Source organism: Chiloscyllium plagiosum, unplaced genomic scaffold, assembly GCF_037043375.1.
Source record: "Chiloscyllium plagiosum isolate Xiang-an unplaced genomic scaffold, Cpla_swu_hap1 HiC_scaffold_5, whole genome shotgun sequence".
Taxonomy (NCBI): Eukaryota; Metazoa; Chordata; class Chondrichthyes; order Orectolobiformes; family Hemiscylliidae; genus Chiloscyllium; species Chiloscyllium plagiosum.
This window is the reverse complement of record NW_028270143.1, coordinates 19,705,817-19,725,166: the sequence shown is the minus strand read 5'-3', so window position 1 is coordinate 19,725,166 and position 19,350 is coordinate 19,705,817. Positions and strand designations below refer to the sequence as shown.

The window sequence follows — 19,350 nt, the reverse complement described above, 5'->3', positions numbered from 1 at the left end:
GACGCACGATCTGATGTACGCACCCGGGACCAGATGAGCTGCAGGTCATGGAGCGTGGCTTTCTCCTCTTCGTACAAGCCTCGCAGGACCGGATCCACTTCGGGCTGACCGAGAAGTGGCTCCAGATCAAACACCTCCCTCTCCAACTCCTTGATTCTGGATTTCTGCCCTCTTTGCCGACCCCCATACATACTGCTGATTGAAGACACAGAAGTGAGTCTTGCTCACATCCCATCCTAACCCCGAGGGAGGGGAAGACACCTACTTCCTTCTCCAGCCGGTCCAGAAGTGACGAAACAAATTCCAGAACTGCTGGTCACCCAGTGCCAGTGTGCCAACCTCACCCTGGTGCCGAACGAAACAAACTATGCCCAGACCAGGTTGTGATCGGAAAATGGCACCTGCCACATGGAGACCTTCAGAGCACAGGAGGCGCATGCCCTGGAAATGAAGACATGGTCAACTCTGAACATTCCAACCCCAGGCCTCACAAACAGTGATGGCAGTGGAATCTGGATAGAGATTTTGCGAGATGTCTACCAAGTCAAAGTTTTTATCCAAGTCCCTCAATGTTCCCACCAACGTTGAGCTCTTCTGGGTAGCTCCTCAGTCCCACCTCTCGAGGTTACAACTGAAATCTCCCCCGTGAAGAATGGGCTCACTCTCACCGATGGAGCTAAAAGAGAGTAGACTCTTCCTGGAGGAAGCATGTCTGCTCAAGTCCCATCCAAGGCACGTATACATTCATGAAGTGAAACACCATGCCTCCAAACTAATCATGAGTTGGAGCAGATAGCCCTGCACAGGCTTCTTGACCCTCAAGATCTCCAGCTGAAAACAAAGGGGCTAAAAAGACAGCCACCCTGCCAGAATTGTCAGCTATGTGACTCATGAGGACCCTTCCCCACTACTCCAGGAGCCACGTCGCTTCACCTCCTGAAACGGTATGGGTTTCTAGCAGGAGGCTTACTGTGTGTTTTCGTTCCCTGCAGAGCAGGAAGATACAAAATCAGCTCTGGAACATCCTGCTGCTGTTGACATTGAGGCTAGCTCTGGACGTCTTCGTGGCTGCAGTATGGTGCCACCACCAGTTAAAACAATGAAACCCAAACTTACTGAGCAGGCGGAGTGAATCTTTTCCCCTTCCATTCCCTGAGGACGCTCCAAAGGAATCTCTGCCACCTTGTCCATTCCCAGGGCTGCCAATTGCTGCTGGGCAGACATGACCAGTAGAGAATTTCACCAGGTCCATAGCCAACTTGACTCTGTCTCGGTGACCAAGCACCGCTTGCAAAAAGTCCTGGAGCAGCATGTCGCTCTCCGCCTTGTCTAACTTGTGATGCTTGTGACCCACGCCCAGTCCTCCAGGTTGTTGCCTCCGAACCCTGACTCCTCCCCAGGGTGGTTCCAGGATCACTGGTTGGACTCACCTCTGCTCGGCCCCACACCCAGGCCGACAGCAGGAGGATCCTTTGTATGATTCTCCAAGTCTCGAATGATGCCAGACTCAACTAAAACATTGACTAAAAAGGCAGTCCCCCCAAACCCCCACAAGCCCACTGCACATGCCTCAATGGCCATGTCAAGATGAATGTAACATTACATTCCAAGCTATTTTATTTAATAAGTAAAGAGCAATGAGGCTCCCAGGGTGGGGAAGTGGGGGACACAGAGTATGCAACCACCCCCACATACTAACAATAGGGACCCACGCCAAACTTTGTTTTCAAGCACCCCACTGTCACCATTGTCCTTCCCAAAATCAAGATCAAAACCTCCCCTGACACAAATAGTAGGTAAAGAAAACTGAGAGAGTTCTGTGAGGGCTCACTTGCCAGACTGTTGCCTCAGGCAGCTGTGTCTTGGCCTGCCCCCAACCTGACAGGGCCAAAACAATAGCTCCCCAATGTCCAGAGGCAATAGTCACTGGCAACAAATAGGCCACAGTCACAAGGTAATAATGAGATGGCCCAGGCTCCAAAAAGCTCCAGGACACAGATTTCAAAATACAGTCACTCACTGAAAGTGTTCAAGCCCCAAGCAATTAATGTCTGAGGCTGAATCCCCCAGCTGAACAAATAATCCAAGGTCCAGACACAAGCCTTCTCAGCATCAGCTGAAATGAAGTACAAGCCTCATCACTTCTCAGGGGAGCAGCAGCAAGTCTCAAGCTTGAGACATTCGAGACACACAAGCAGGTGCATCACCCAAGGTCTCAGGCTCTAGGCCTCAATCCACGGCAGCTTCTCTCCAGCACAGGAGGTCTTATTACAGCAGTCTTCAACTGACTGAGGGGAAATGCAGGCCAACTGGCTTCCAGAGGCAGCTGCGACAGAGAATCCCAGGCTTGTGTCCCTCTGGGCAGGCTACAGCATCAGAGGCTCCAGACTCTAGGCCTCAACCAGCTCCAGCTGCTCACAATTGCAACTGGTGTCACCACTTCAGCCTCCAAGTTCCAATTACAGCAGCAGCAGAGTGCAATCTCCCAATACACTGCCCTCGAACAGGCACTGCTTGTCACTGGCCACTTGGGTGTTTCCTTTCTTCCTGGTGGTGGAATGTGAATAAAGATTTGTACACCTGCTGTCTTTCACTGTGCCTTATACCTGTACACGCACAACATGGGTGCTGGGGAAAATACAAGCACTACCACAGTTAGGCAGTAGTTTGGGGGTAAAACAAAAAAAAGACAAAAAAAAACTGCCCTTGACAGCAAAAACCATCATCACTATCCTTCGTCTCCTTTCTTAAAGCCAATTTTGTGTCCAAATGACTAGCTCTCCCTGAATTCCATGTCTATCATTGCTAACCAGTCTACCACGCGAAATCTTGTCAAACACCTTTCTGAAGTCCCTACAGAAAGCATCCACCGCTCTGCCTTAATCAACCTTCTTTGTCACTTCTTCAATAAACTCAATCAAGTTCATGAGACACGATTTCCCATGCATGAAGCCATGTTGACTATCCCTAATCAGTTCTTGCCTATCCAAATACATATAAATCCTGTCCCTCAGAATCCCCTCCGACAATTTATTCACTGCTGATGTTAGGCTCACCAGTCTATATTTCCCTGTCTTTTCCTTACCACCTCTCTTAAATAATGGGACGATATTAGCCACCCTCCAGTCTTCTGGCACCTCACCCATGCCTATCAATGATACAAATATCTCAGCAAGTGGCCCAGCAATCACGTCTCTTGCTTCCCACAAAGTTCTGGAATACACCTGATCAGGTCCTGGGGATTTATCCACCTTTATACATTGTAAGATGTCCAGCATGTTCTCCTCTGTAGTATGCTCACTTTGCAAGGTATCACTATTTATTTCTCCAAGCTCTCTAGCTTCTATATCTTTCTCCACAGTAAATACTGATGCAAAATACTCATTTAGTACTCACAAATCTCAAGCAGTTCCACACATTGACAGCTTTAAGGTGTCCTATCCTCTCCCCAGTTACTGTCTTGACCTCAATGTATTTGTAGAATCTCTTTGGGTTCTCCTTAGTCCTATTTGCCAAAGATATCTCTTGTCTCTTTTCTGCCCTTCTGATTTTGCTCTTGAAAATACTCCAACTACCCTCCAGGGATTCACTCGTTCCCACCTGTCCATATCTGACATAAGCCTCCTTTTTTTTTATCAGAGCCTCAATTTCTCTAGTCATCCAGCGTTCCCTACACCTACCAGCCTTGCACTTCACCCAAACAGGAACATACTGTCTTTGGACTTCCATTATCTCATTTTTGAAGGCCTCCCACATTCCAACCATCCCTTTACCTATGAATAGCCTGTCTCATTCAACTTTTGAAAATTCTTGCCTAATGCCATCAAAATTAGTCTTAGTCCAATTTAGAATTTTAACTTTTGGATCACATATATCCTTTTCCATAATTATTTTAAAATTAATAGAATTATGATCACTGGCCCCAAAGTACTCCCCCATGATTCCTCACTCATTTGTCCTGTCTTACTTCCCAAGGGAAGGTCAAGCTTTGCTCCTTCTCTAGTAGGTATATCCACATACTGAATAAGAAAATTTTCTTCAACATGCTTAACAAATTCCTGTCCATCTAAGCCCTTAACACGATGGCAGTCCCAGTCTATGTTTGGAAAGTTAAAATCCCTTACATTACAACCCTATCATTCTTACAGATATCTAAGATCTCCTACAAATCTGCTTCTCAATTTCCCACGGACTACTGGGGGAGTCTATAGTACAATGCTAATAAGATGATAATCTCTTTCTTATTTTTGAGTTCCACTCAAATAACTTCACTGGATGTACTCCCAGGAATTTCCTCCCTATGTACAGCCAAAATTTTATCCTGAACCAAAAAGAGAGCGAAAGAGAGATATCACTGAGGAGCATTCTGGGAGAAGTCAGCTCAGTCACCATGATCGTGGAAAAGCCCGGTGTCAAGAAATGGTAAGCCCCAAATATTACGTTACTGGTGGATAGGTCCCCAGGGCCCAATGGTATCTACCCAAGTTATTGAGACAGGCAAGAGAGGAGATTACTCAACTCAGGGGGAGGTGTTGTTAGTACTAGACTGTTCTTGTACCTCCAACCAAGATCTTTGTATCCTCATTAGCCACTGGAGTGGTCCCAAAAGACTGGCGAGTAACTAATGTTCTTCCTCTGTTCAAGAAGGGAAATAGAGATAATCCTGGAAACTGTAGACCGGTGAGTCTCAGAGCAGTGGTTGGGAAGCTTTGGAGAGAATTCTTAGGGATAGGATTTACGCACATTTGGAAAAGCATGGCCTAATTAGGGACAGTCAGCATGGCTTTGTGCAGGGCAGGTCATGTCTTACTAACTTGATTGAATTTTTCAAGGACGTGACAAAGGTGATCAATGAAGGTAAAGCAATGGACATTGTCTACATGGATTTTAGTAAGGCCTTTGACAAGGTCACTCCTGGTAGATTCACCCAGAAGATTAAGATGGTGACTTGGCCATGTGGAATTGGGATTTCACAAGGCAGCAGGCAGTGGTGGAGAGGTGTTTGTCAGACTGGAAGATCGTGGCTATTGGTGTTCCACAGAGATCCATACTGGAACCTCTGCTGTTTGTGATACATAGAAATGACTTGGATTAAAACGTATGTGGGTATGTTAGTAAGTTTGCAGATGACACAAAGATCAGTGGAGTTATGGATAGTGTAGAAGTTGGTCAAAGTATACAGTGGGATACGGATGAATTGCATTTGTGGGTGGACAAATGGCAGATGGACTAGGCAAAAGTGAGGACTCCAGATGCTGGAGATCAAAGTCAAGATTAAAGCGAGGAAGCTTTTGCCCAAAATGTCGATTTTCCTGCTCCTCAGATGCTGGCTGACCTGCTATGCTTTTTCAGCATCACTCTAAAAATGGCAGATGGAGTTTAATCCGGGCAAGTGTGCACTTTGGGAGGTCAAATGTTAAGGGAACTCCGGCAGGACCACTGATGTGCCGAGGGATCTTGGGGTTCAAGTCCATAGCTCCCTGAAAGTGACCACGCAAGTAGATAGGGTGGTGAAGAAGACATACAATTGGCTTGCCATTATTGGTCAGAGCATTGAGTACAAGAGTCAGGATGTCATATTGTAGTTTTGTAAGACTTTGGTTAGGCTGCACTTAGAGTATTGTGTTTAATTCTGGCTGCCACATTACTGGAAGGACATGGAGGCTTTGGAAAGGTGCAGGAGAGGTTTACCAGGCTGCTGCCTGGATAAGAGCGCATAAGGGGAGGCTAGAAAAACTCACATTATTTTCTCTGGAGTGTTGAAGGCTGAGGGGAAACTAGACAGAACTTTATAAAATTATGAGATGCATCGATAGGATTGACAGTCAGAGTCGTTTTCCCAGAGTTGAAATATCTAAATAGTAGGGGGCATGAATTTAAGGTGAGAAGGTTAAATTCATCGGAGATATGAGGGGCAGGTTTCGTTTGACAGAGAGTGCTAGGAGTCTGGAATATGCTGCCAGGGCGGTGCCAGGGGAGGCATTCATGATAGGGGCATTTAGGGGCTTTTAGAAAAGCATATGAATATACAAGGAATGGAGGCATATGGGCCAAGGGCAGGCAGAAGGGTTTAGTTTAGTTTGGCATCATGTTTGATACAACATCGAGCTGAAGGGCTCATTCCTGTGCTGTACTGTTCAATGTTCTCTATGTTCTAAAAATGCCACTCCCGTCCTCTCATGCCTTCCCCTTCCTACCCTTCCTATAGCATCTACACTTAGCTGCCAGTCTGCCCTTTCCTGAGTGACGTTTCTGTAATAGCTATGATAATCTAGTCCAATGTTCTCAACCATGCCCTGAGTTCATCTGTCTTACTTTTCAGGCCTCTTGCATTGAAGTAAATGCATTTTAATTCATCGGTCTTACCTCACTCTCTGCCTTGTTCTTGCCTGCTTTGACTATTTTACTTACTCCTCTTATCAACTTTTGCAGCCTCAGACTTTCCTCACTGTCTCTTTGGTCCCACCATCATCTGCCCCCCCTTACCAGTTTAAAGCCTCCCAAGTAGCACCAACAAAGGGTATTGGTCCCCTTTCAATTCAGCTGTAACCCAATCTCCTTATACAGGTCATTTCTACCCCAGAAGAGATTCCAACGATCCAAAAATGCGAATCGCTGACCCCTCACCAGCTCCTCAGCCATGCATTCATCTGCTTCATCCTCCTATTCCTCCTCTCACTAGCATGTGTCACTGGGAGTAATCTAGATGTTACTACCTTCCAGAACCTACCTTTTACCATCCTGCCTAACTTCCTATATTCTCTCCTCAGAACCTCGTCCGTTTCTCTTCCAATGTTGTTAGTATCAACATGTACAACGACCTCCTGCGAGTCACTCTCCCCTTTGAGAATATTCTTCGCCCTCTCTGAGACATCTTTGACCCTGGTACCAGGATGGCAAGGCACCATTCGGACATCTCACTGTCAGCTGCAGAAATGTCCATTTGTACCCCCCGATAAGACAGTTCCCTATCACAATCGATCACTTGGAACTGACATACCCTTCATTCAAAGTTTGTGCGAAGATTTGTAGCTCGGGTGCTCGTTGTTGTGGTTCTGTTCGCCGAGCTTGAAGTTTTTGTTGCAAACGTTTTGACTGGGACAACACTACTATCATAGGGCAAGCCAGACAGAGAACAGCCAGGGAATTCCTAGAGGCATGGCATTCATCCACAAACTCCATCAACAAACACATCGACCTGGACCCAATATACCAACCACTACAGCGGACAGCTGAAACTGACAACCGGAAGCGGCAGGGACAGACCACTATAAACACCGGAGGAAACATCAAAGAAGCGCTTCGCAGGAGGCTCCCAAGCACTGATGATGTCGCCTAGCCAGGGGACGAAACGTTTGCAACAAAAACTTCCAGCTCGGCGAACAGAACCACAACATACCCTTCATTGCAGCAGAACCAGTCTCCATACCAGAAACCCTACCATCAGTGCTGATTCCCCTGAGAGTCCATTACCCCTTTCATTTTTCAAAACAGCATAGTTGTCTGAGATGGTGATAGCCACAGGAGACTCCTGTGTTACCTTCCTACCTTTCCTAGAGGTAAGCCAGCTACCTGACTATTGAAACTGCCATCCATCAGACCGCCTGCTCCTATAAATTCCTCATTGCCCCTAACTGTCATGTGATTTAATAGGATTTGCAATCAAACGTACTTTCTGCAGACATAGTCATCAGGAACATTGAAATTCTCCCTAATCTCCTACATCCAATAGGAAGAGCACTTCACTCTATTAAAGGCCATCTTTGCCTCTTAAACAATCTACAGACCCAGTCTTACTGTTGTAAAAACCCCAATCTATAAAAGAGTTAATCAAGAGACAGATCTCAGTAAAACAAAGGATCTCATCCTACTCTCTATGATAGTTTACAAAAAAAACCAATTAAGAATTCTAAGTTTTACAAGACTTAAACCAAACGCTTAGCTGATAGACCTCTGCAATCCTGACATTCCCAGCTGTGAGCAGTTCCGATAATGAGACCTTTGAAAGGTCAGCTATGAAATCTCACTGTTTATTTTTCTTGGAAGTAACATTTCCACAGATGCTTGTAATTTCACACAGTCAGCTTTAAAAGTTCACTTTTGTTTTTTTAAAAAATTTTTTTGTTGAACTCTAGACCCGTTCTCTGACCTCCTTATGTGGTTTCTCCAAACACATCTTGTTATGTTCAGCAAGATTACGACAGGTTGGAAAGCAGTGCCAAGGACGGTGCTCTGGTGTTAGATTAGTATTGCACACTAAATTGTATCATAACCACTTTGTTCTGAGTGCTATCTGTGGTTATTAGATCCTCAAACCAAGATGCTGCCCAGTGCACTCTTTGTTGGAACATGCATACACATTTTGAAGTTAATTTTCCACAAGAAAGGCAGGTAGCACATAAAAATAGCCATGCAGCCCCAATTTCTCCCCATAGTGAGTAAGATGCCATCTCATGCATTTGTAGGTCTCGCAATGAAATACTGTTGTTATGATACTTGAGGGGCAACAGAGCACTGAGCAGCAATAACACAATTTGCATCGTATACTGTACATGTGGATGCCAGAAGCCTTTGAGTTATTTTAATAACAATGGGTGCTTCTAAGTTCCTCATTGTCCTTACCATAAGTTCCACATCAAGGCCTCAGATAAGAAAAGAAAATGTGGTTACTTCACGAATCTGTCTCCTGGCAAGAAGCTTTTCCAAATGGTATTGTATATTTTGGTCAGACATTGTCTACGATCTTCTAAGTGGTCAGAATGTGATTAAGTTTTCAAAGGTCAGAAATCCCTACTGAAAGCCTATCTGAATAAAAAGCACGTGGGAAATGAAAACAGTTTGATTTTGGCAGCACGTAAGACCATAAGAGCATAAGAAATAGGAGTGGAAGTAAGGCCATTCGGCCCATTGAGTCCACTCCGCCATTCAATCATGGCTGATGGGCATTTTAACACCACTTACCCGCACTCTCCCTGTATCACTTAATTCCTTGCAAGAAAGATGGTGTTTCAACTGTTGAAATTTTGGGCAAGTCCTTTTCCTTTACCAAAGAGTACCTGTTGTTCTAATACCTGCTCACTGAATATTTTCAGCAGACAAATCCATGACTATTTTCTCATTTAGTTCAATTACACAATTCTATATTTGTTTTGCTTTTTCGGTCAAAAGAGGGCTGCAGACCCTCTGGTACCACTGCTAGGTTTGCTTTCATTGCATTCATAAATAAAAATGACAACAAATTGCAATTAAATTCCTTCACAGGGGAGTTGTCAAACAAAATTTGATATCAATGTTACAAAGCAGACATTGCGGGAATAGTTCCAGGGTTGAGGGACTTTGGTTATGCAGCTAGAACGGAGAACTACGCTGCATTCCTAACAGAAGAGAAACTTGGAAAAAGATTTGACAGAGGTGACCAAATTCATGAGAAGTCCAAATAGAGTAGACAGGATGAAATATTTCCCATTGGTGGAAGTGTCGTGAATGCCAATCTAAAGTGACTGGCTAAACAGGCAATGGCAAAATGAGAATGCGTGCTCTTACTCCGTGAGACATCTGTAATATATTGCCTCAGAGTGGAGCTGAAACAATTGAATAAATACCAGAACAGGGAACATTTACGGGGCTACAGGGAAAAGACTAGTAAATCTGCTCTTGATGAGAGATGGTATTACATGAAGGCTGAATACCCTTTTTCTGTGTATAACTATTCTATGAAACTATGATTCTGTGATTTGGACAGATAAACAAAAACCTCGTCAAAGAGTTAAGTTTTAAGGAGTATCATAAAGAAATAAAGAGAGAGAAAAGGGGTGGAAAGCTTTTGGAAGGAAATTCTGGAATTCTGGCATGACAGGGTGGCTCAGTGGTTAGCGCTGCTGCCTCAAGGTGCCAGGGACCCAGGTTTGATTCCCACCTCGGGCGACTGTCTGTGTGGAGTTTGCACATTCGCCCCGTGTCTGTGTAGGTTTGTTCCAGTTTCCTCCCACAACCTGAAGATGTGCAGGTTAGGTGAATTGGTCATGCTAAATTGCCTTTAGTGTTATGTGCATTAGTCAGGAGTAAATATAGGGGAGTGGGTCTGGGTGGGTTACTCTTTGGAGCATCAGTGTGGACTTGTTGGGCCAAAGGGTCTGTTTCCACATTGTAGGGAATCTAATCTTAGTATTTTGGCAGGGGAAGGCTCAACAGCCAATGGTCAAGTGATTGATATTTGAGATGTTCAACAGGGTAGAATTGGAGGAGCCCAGATAACGGCACGGTGGCACAGTGGTTGGCACTGCGGCCTCACAGGACCAGAGACCTGGGTTCAATTCCCGCCTCGGGCATAAGACCATAAGACATAGGAGTGGAAGTAAGGCCATTCGGCCCATCGAGTCCACTCCGCCATTCAATCATGGCTGATGCGCATTTCAGCTCCACTTTCCAGTGTTCTCCCCGTAGCCTTTAATTCCTCGAGACAACAAGAATCTATCAATCTCGGCCTTGAAGACATTTAGCGTCCCGGCTTCCACTGCACTCCGTGGCAATGAATTCCACAGGCCCACCACTCCCTGGCTGAAGAAATGTCTCCGCATTTCTGTTCTGAAATGACCCCCTCTAATTCTAAGGCTGTGTCCACGGGTCCTAGTCTCCTCGTTTAACTGAAACAATTTCCTAGCATCCACCTTTTCCAAGCCATGTATTATTTTGTACGTCTCTATTAAGTCTCCCCTTAATCTTCTAAACTCCAACGAATACAATCCCAGTATCCTCAGTCGTTCCTCATATGTTAGACCTGTCATTCCAGGGATCATCCGTGTGAATCTCCGCTGGACACGTTCCAGTGCCAGTATGTCCTTCCTGAGGTGTGGGGACCAAAACTGGACACAGTACTCCAAATGGGGCCTAACCAGAGCTTTATAAAGTCTTAGTAGTACATCTCTGCTTTTATATTCCAACCCTCTTGAGATAAGAGACAACATTGCATTCGCTTTCTTAATCACGGACTCAACCTGCATGTTTACCTTTAGAGAATCCTCGACTAGCACTCCCAGATCCCTTTGTGCTTTGGCTTTATTAATTTTCTCACCATTTAGAAAGTAGTCTATGCTTTTATTCTTTTTGCCAAAGTGCAAGACCTCGCACTTGCTCACGTTAAATTCCATCAGCCATTTCCTGGACCACTCTCCCAACCTGTCGAGATCCTTCTGTAGCCTCCCCACTTCCTCAGTACTACCTGCCTGTCCACCTAACTTCGTATCATCGGCAAACTTCGCTAGAATGCCCCCGGTTCCCTCATCCAAATCATTAATATATAATGCGAACAGCTGTGGCCCCAGCACCGAACCCTGCGGGACACCGCTCGTCACCGGCTGCCATTCTGAAAAAGAACCTTTTATCCCAACTCTCTGCCTTCTGTTAGACAGCCAATCCTCAATCCATCCCAGCAGCTCACCTCGAACACCATGGGCCCTCACCTTGCTCAGCAGCCTCCCGTGTGGCACCTTATCAAAGGCCTTTTGAAAGTCTAGATAGACCACATCCACTGGGTTTCCCTGGTCTAACCTACTTGTTACCTCCACAAAAAATTCCAACAGGTTTGTCAGGCATGACCTCCCTTTACTAAATCCATGTTGACTTGTTCTAATCAGACTCTGCTCTTCCAAGAATTTAGAAACCTCATCCTTAATGATGGATTCTAGAATTTTACCAACAACCGAGGTTAAGCTGATTGGCCTATAATTTTCCATCTTTTGCCTTGATCCTTTCTTGAACAAGGGGGTTACAACAGCCATCTTCCAATCATCCGGGACCTTTCCTGACTCCAGTGACTCTTGAAAGATCTCAACCAATGCCTCTGCTATTTCCTCAGCCACCTCTCTCAGAACTCTAGGGTGTATCCCATCGGGGCCAGGAGATTTACAAATTTTAAGACTTTTTAACTTTTCTAGCACTATCTCTTTCTAATGGCAACCATACTCAACTCAGCCCCGTGACACCCTTTAATTTTTGGGATATTACTCATGTCTTCCACTGTGAAGACTGACACAAAGTACTTGTTAAGTTCTCCTGCTATTTCCTTATCTCCCATCACTAGGCTTCCTGCATCAGTTTGAAGTGGCCCAATGTCTACTTTTGCCTGTCGTTTGTTTCTTATGTACTGAAAGAAACTTTTACTATTATTTCTAATATTACTGGCTAGCCTACCTTCATATTTGATCCTCTCCTTTCTTATTACACTCTTTGTTATCCTCTGTTTGCTTTTGTATCCTTCCCAATCTTCTGATTTCCCACTGTTCTTAGCCACTTTATAGGATCTCTCTTTTTCTTTAATACATTTCCTGACTTCCTTTGTCAGCCAAGGTTGTCTAATCCCTCCCCGGGCAACTGTCTGTGTGGAGTTTGCACATTCTCCCTGTGTCTGTGTGAGTTTCTCGGGGTGCTCCGGTTTCCTTCCACAGTCCAAAGATGTGCAGGTTAGGTGAATTGGCCATGCTAAATTGCCCATAGTGCTAGATGAAGGGGTAAATGTAGGGGAATGGGTCTGGGTGGGTTGCTCTTCGGAGGGTCGGTACGGATTTGTTGGGCCGAAGGGCCTGTTTCCACACTGTAAGTAATCTAATCTAATCATAATGTGGAGATTTGCAGGGCTAGATTAAATAGCAGAGAAAAACAGGTGATTACAGACATAGAAATAATTTCAAGTTAGAAATAAAATCTATTTGTTTCATTAACCATCAAAATATAACAATTGAACACACTCACTGCGCTGTCAAGTCCCAGTGTCAGAAGCATGATGAAAAAGATGACTGACCAAACTGATGAACCAGGAAGAGTGGCAATTGCTTCTGGGTAAATGATGAAGACCAATCCAGCTTCTGCAAATATAAATAGCTTTTCACTTACAAGAGCTTGTGATAAATATTTATATTGATAAGTATTAAAACTGTTGCATGGGTACTAGCTGGTACAGGAGCTGGCATGCTAATCTTTTATTTGAGGAATTTGACTTGGAATTTCATCAAGAAAAACAGGATGAAATCTTTCTCTGACAGATGGATGCAAACCAATGTAAGATAACTTACAGTAGTTAGAAGCGAATTCTGGTTAAGCATGTACACAGTTACTTCTCCTTTCACATTAATTTGCTGGCCTCGTGAGACCAACTTTGTTGCCTCTCTGAGTGAGATGGTTACTACAGGAAATTGGAAGTATCATACTGATACATTTGGAGTTGGTTTTCTGAAATTAGTATCAAATATATTTGGTCGGATATCATGAGAGAGTAAACTTGCTGTATGGTCTGGGACATTGAGTTTTCTGGGAATCCTGGAAGTACTGAGAAAGGATCACATTGCACTCCTGGAGAGGGACTGCCTGATTTTTCTCTATCCATGTAAGTGGAAAGAAAATTGAGCAGGTTCCTTTACAAGTCTGATCTGAACTGCCTGATTCTCCAGTGTTCACAGTGCCTAGGTTATTCAGTGTTGAATATTGTCTGTGCTTAATATAATATACTAATTCTTTATGAACAGATTCCTAATTTTGTTACATGCAAAAATCGATGGAATCTCTCTCTTTGTCCCACTGAGGTAAAAGAAGCTTCCTTGTCTTTTTAGGGCTGAGGAGTGTTTGATGCTGACTGATGAATTCAGCACAAACAAATTAGGAAAAGCATATTTTTGACACTCAGTTATTTGACACTCAACAAACTTCAGGATAGTCTTCCTCATATTTTCAGGTTGGTTTCCACATCTTTTCCTGTCACACTGAACAACACTGGTACCAGACTTCTCTTTGACTGTTTCCACCGCTGCTTTGTGAAGGAGTAAAGTTCAAAATGAAAGAAATGAGTACCAGAGTGAATTTGACTATAAACCTAAATTAGACTATAGACCCCTAAAAGCACCAAATTTGTGTGAGCATTTTCTGAATGTTGCAATTAACACAAGCACATGTAAAGATTTTTTTGTCCCACATCATGCATGTAGCTATTCTGTACATAAGGTCTCAGTGTCATAGCTAGCGATCAGTAGTTCATCACTGACAGTGCTGGAGCTCCAGCGACAAAATAATTTTTAAAAATACTAAAAAACCTGGTGGAGGTAAATGGCTGATGGATCAGCTTATAATCATTTAACTTTGACACTCTATTCATATCAATGTTCAGTTTCAGATTCCTCTGTGGACGAGTACACTGGCTGTCACTGTCTTGACTCACACCTGTGGAGGAGTACACTGGCTGTCACTGTCTTGACCCACACCAGTGCGGACTTGTAATCCATGATGGCAATTTAAAAAAAAAATCTAAATATATTAATTTAATATAAAACTAAGTCAGCAAATGGGAAAATGGTGTGTAATAATTCTAATGTACCTAGATTACAGTTCCTTAAAACAAACATTGGTGGATCTAATCACCCATAAATTGTGACTTGGAGGAGCCGGTGTTGGACTGGGGTGGACAAAGTTAAAAATCACACAACACCAGGTAATAGTCCAACAGGTTTAATTGGAAGCACACTAGCTTTCGGACCGCTGCTCCTTCATCAGGTGGTTGTGGCCAACTGTGACCTTATCCTAAGTCATTTCATTAATAGATTGTCGCAGATTAACCTTTTTGGATATTTCACCTGCAACGGAGGCGATGTTCTTCAACGCTGACCCATGCACTTTTTTTGCACACAGCTATTTAAATGAAGGGACAGAGTGGGCTAAACCAGCTCTGTGGCCTTACCTCCAGTGGCCACATCCTCCAGAGCCACTCCATGCCGTTTTGAAATATAACCCAAGAAAGAGAAGACAACAAAACCCGAGAAGAAGCTTGTCACGGAGTTGACAGAACTGGCAACGATTGCATCCCTAAAAAATAAAAGGGACAGTCAGGCACAATTTGAATCTTAGGAGGGATGGAAGAAATTCAAGGTCCTTTATGATGCGTAACACTTAATTGGCAGTGGTGGTGGGAAAGACACATTCTCCTGCTATGTTTAAAAATTCACAGACATTGGAAGTACCTCTGTGGAACATGCCCATCAGGGCAAACAATACATCGTTTTGTCAGAAGGCTATATTTCAAAAAAAAAACAAGCGGGTTGGATCCCATTCCTACGCCTAGAGAAGATTTAGAGTCATAGAGTCATAGAGATGTACAGCATGGAAACAGACCCTTCAGTCCAACCCGTCCATGCCGACCAGATATCCCAACCCAATCTAGTCCCACCTGCCAGCACCTGGCCCATATCCCTCCAAACCCTTCCTATTCATATACCCATCCAAATACCTCTTAAATGTTGCAATTATACCAGCCTCCACCAAATCCTTTGGCAGCTCATTCCATACATGTACCACCCTCTGCGTGAAAAAGTTGCCCCTTAGGTCTCTTTTATATCTTTCCCCTCTCACTCTAAATCTATGCTTTCTAGTTCTGGACTCCCCAACCCCAGGGAAAAGATTTTGTCTATTTATCCTATCCATGCCCTTCATAATTTTGTAAACCTCAATAAGGTCTCCCCTCAGTCTCCGATGCTCCAGGGAAAACAGCCCCAGCCTGTTCAGCCTCTCCTTGTAGCTCAGATCCTCCAACCCTGGCAACATCCTTGTAAATCTTTTCTGAACGCTTTCAAGTTTCACAACATCTTTCCGATAGGAAGGAGACCAGAATTGCACGCAATATTCCAACAGTGGCCTAACCAATGTCCTGTACAGCCGCAACATGACCTCCCAACACCTGTACTCAATACTCTGACCAATAAAGGAAAGCATACCAAACGCCTTCTTCACTATCCTATCTACCTGCGACTCCACTTTCAAGGAGCTATGAACCTGCACTCCAAGGTCTCTGTTCAGCAACACTCCCTAGGACCTTACCATTAAGTGTATAAGTCCTGCTAAGATCTGCTTTCCCAAAATGCAGCACCTTGCATTTATCTGAATTAAACTCCATCTGCGACTTCTCAGCCCATTGGCCGATCTGGTCAAGATCCTGTTGTAATCTGAGGTAACCCTCTTTGTTGTCCACTACACCTCCAATTTTGGTGTCATCTGCAATCTTACTAACTATACCTCTTATGCTCGCATCCAAATCATTTATGTAAATGACAAAAAGTAGAGGGTCCAGCACCGATCCTTGTGGCACTCCACTGGTCTCAGGTCTCCAGTCTGAAAAACCCTCCACCATCACCCTCTGTCTTCTACCTTTGAGCCAGTTCTATATCCAAATGGCTAGTTCTCCCTGTATTCCATGAGATCTAACCTTTCTTTACTGATTCGTAACTATTTCAAAAAGTGACAGATTGATATAAGAATGAAGAATTAAATCAAATCCATTCTAATTGCCACAAAAAATATCAACTTCAAAATGCAAATGTGAAAACTAGGTGGCCATCCCCTTCTCCCCCCTTCCAAGCCACTGCCAATGAAAACCTCATCCAAAATCAAATAACAGTACTAAAGTAGTGCATGTGTTATTAAAATATTCAAAACATAAATAAAATGACCACAACTACTGTGTTAATTCACATTGAGAATCACCTCCTTTTATAGGGCAAAGTTGTCTGAGGTCTTGCCCACAGCAAAGGCATAATTCAGTTAGATAGGCTTGAAAGATGGCTGGTGGAGTTTAAAAAGTTACCACACGAAATAACAGAGCCTACATAGCCCCTAGGCAAGATGTTCCAAGTGCTTTCGAAGTCAACATTGGATTTAACAATTTTGAACATAATAATCTCCATTAAAATGAATGCCTTGAGCTTCTTCATTACAAGGTTAACTGCAGCATGATGACAATAAAAAACTTGGGTGTACTAATTGCATTGTCCTTTATAGGATCCAGTCTTACTTGACTATGACAATATTATATCTTTGTAATAGTCATGATACATCAGAAGTTTCTTTATTATCTTGCTATTGGATTCTGTTAACACACATATTTTAAAATGCCCAAAAATGTTGTGTTCTTCCAATAAAGTTTCAGTGTTGCCATTGTAGGTGGTGCTATGAGTGTAACACATTGCGACTCTTTAATGTAAATGTGTCTCTCTATGATATTACATGACTCCCAAATCAGTCTGTTTATGTTACCTTTCTCAGCAATTCCAAATACTTGAGTGGGTGCCAATTTACTGGATTTGCTGGATTGCAATGGATAACTGGCAAAGGTTAATGAAGTACTTATTAATTTGTCCATGGGGCCAGCTGTCCAACCTTCTATTAAAAATACTTTCTGACCTCCACTCTCTTTTATGATCAAATGGTGCTCTAGCTCCAACTCTCACCGTTGCTCTAATCCCCTCCCTTCAGCTTCTCCTGTTTTCCTCTCCTTTTGGGTTAAGTGCTGCATAAACACTTTCTCCCAAAGGTGTAATTTGTAAAGGTATAATTATAATTGACCACCAGCCAAATTTCACTCTCCACTGTTGTCAGACATGTTGCCATGACTTCAGGCCTCACTTATCGAATACCCACCCATCTCCAGCCCAATCCATCCAAAACACACAAATAGCAGCAACTGGCATTTTGCTGTTTTAAAGTCCTTATCTAATTGGAATTGCATGTTAAGTGGTTCAAACCATTAGCTTATTTTCCTCGGCTAAGTTAGGAAAGAGGATATTTGCTTGTCAAAGTCTCAGGAATTGATGGACAGACCAGCTAAAGAGGCAAGCGAAGACCGTTAAGCATTTTAGGTAAGCAGCAATGGGACTTAGACCAAACAAGGGGAGACAGCAAGCATATGAATACAATAACATAAGATGCATTTTCTGGGATGCAGGGAAAATGCGCAGTATTAGTGCTTTAGGGTGGCAAAAGGTACAGCAGTAGAGTCAGAAGGTGAAAGACAGATAACCAAGACACAGAGGAGTACTTTCAAAACATAAATATTGTTTTCAAATTTTACAAAGCAGTGAATTTTCTAATTCACTATTAAAAATTATTACAAGTTCTACTATGTTATCCAATACCTTGAATATATGCTAAATGGTATGCAACAGTAATAAAACAAAATCAGCTGTTTTGAGCAGGTGGGCCTGAACAGGGGAATTGCCAACAACTCTAATCTAGGGCAAGATCAATATGCAGAAGCAATCAAATAAACATTCTCCTCCTCCTTTCAAAATCTGTGTAGATTAAACTGGGCCATGTAACATTCATTTTAAAAGTAACAGAAAGTTCCCAAATCAGTAGAGAATGATTCTATTCTGCACACTGATAAGATAATTAGGGAGAGTGACCCCGATGGCGTTAAGTAGTAGCTAACCATCTATAGGCAAGCTCTTGGATACTCCAACATGTATTACAGGCATCACATAGAGAAACTAAAGCTAGCTACATAGCGTACCTGTAACAATTGTTATTAAATTTGTTGTAGCTTGCAAAAGCTATTAGTACACCAAAACCCACTCCAAGTGAGAAACATATCTGTGTAGCTGCGTCTATCCAAACCTATGAACAAAACAGATGAACACAAAGGAGAGAAAAAGAGCTGTTATTACAGATAATTGCAGGAATCTATTCAGCACAGAGATCAAAGACAATATTAAAATAAGGGCAATTTTGTAAATTGTTGCAGTGTGCATCTGTACAATTTGTTTTGTAGGTTGCCACTCCATGCTCAGTTATTGGCATTCAGGGAAAGGATGCATAAATTGATATCTTTTGTATGTGCTTGCTTGTACAGGCTCAACAGATTAGTGTGAACGCCACTGCAGAGTAAAACACTGCATGCAGGTAGTCAATAAACAGATAAACATTACGACAAATAGATTGATTTATTCAGTATTGATCAGCAAGTGACATTTAAAAGAGAAAGTCAGTACAGGTGCTATTGAAGAGTCAGGATCTACTTCCATTGGAACTTTGCCAGGTAAATGAAGTCATCACGGCAAATGTCACCTTTCTTTGGAACATCAGTTGAAGGTATCTGCAAAATGTCTTCTTAGTACAACAATTAGCCTGGTGATTATTTGAAGAAAAAGCTCTTCACCAATTATTTTCCCTTTTATGGAGATTATTTCAGAAAGTAAACAAAAAGCCATTGTTTTACACAGAAATTACAGCGATATTGGGCCCAATTTTCAATAATGAATAGTGTTGACAATTATGAAATCAACAGCGAACATTCCCACTTCTGACCTTATGATGGAGAAAAGGTCATTGATGAAACAGCTTGACGGTGATTGGGCCTAGGACACTACCCTGAACAACTCCTTCAAAGATGTCCTGGAGCTGAAATGACCGCTCTCCAACAACCAAAACCTCTTCCTATGTGTCAGGTATGACTCCAAGAAAACAAAGAGTTTGCCTCTGATATCAATTGATTCCAGTTTTGCTAGGGCTCCTTGATGCTACAATCTGTCAAATGCAGTCTTG

General features: G+C 43.1%; 1 protein-coding gene across 1 annotated transcript in view; it reads right to left on the bottom strand.

The window, feature by feature from the left end:
- slc6a3 (solute carrier family 6 member 3) overlaps positions 1-19,350 on the bottom strand; it is a 133,150-nt gene that overhangs the window by 56,949 nt on the left and 56,851 nt on the right. The window contains exons 6-8 of the mRNA XM_087987023.1: positions 18,320-18,423; positions 14,720-14,844; positions 12,748-12,860 (exon numbers count right to left, since the gene is read on the bottom strand). Coding sequence (XP_087843149.1) covers positions 12,748-12,860; positions 14,720-14,844; positions 18,320-18,423 — 342 coding nt within the window. The remainder of the gene's footprint in view (positions 1-12,747; positions 12,861-14,719; positions 14,845-18,319; positions 18,424-19,350) is intronic.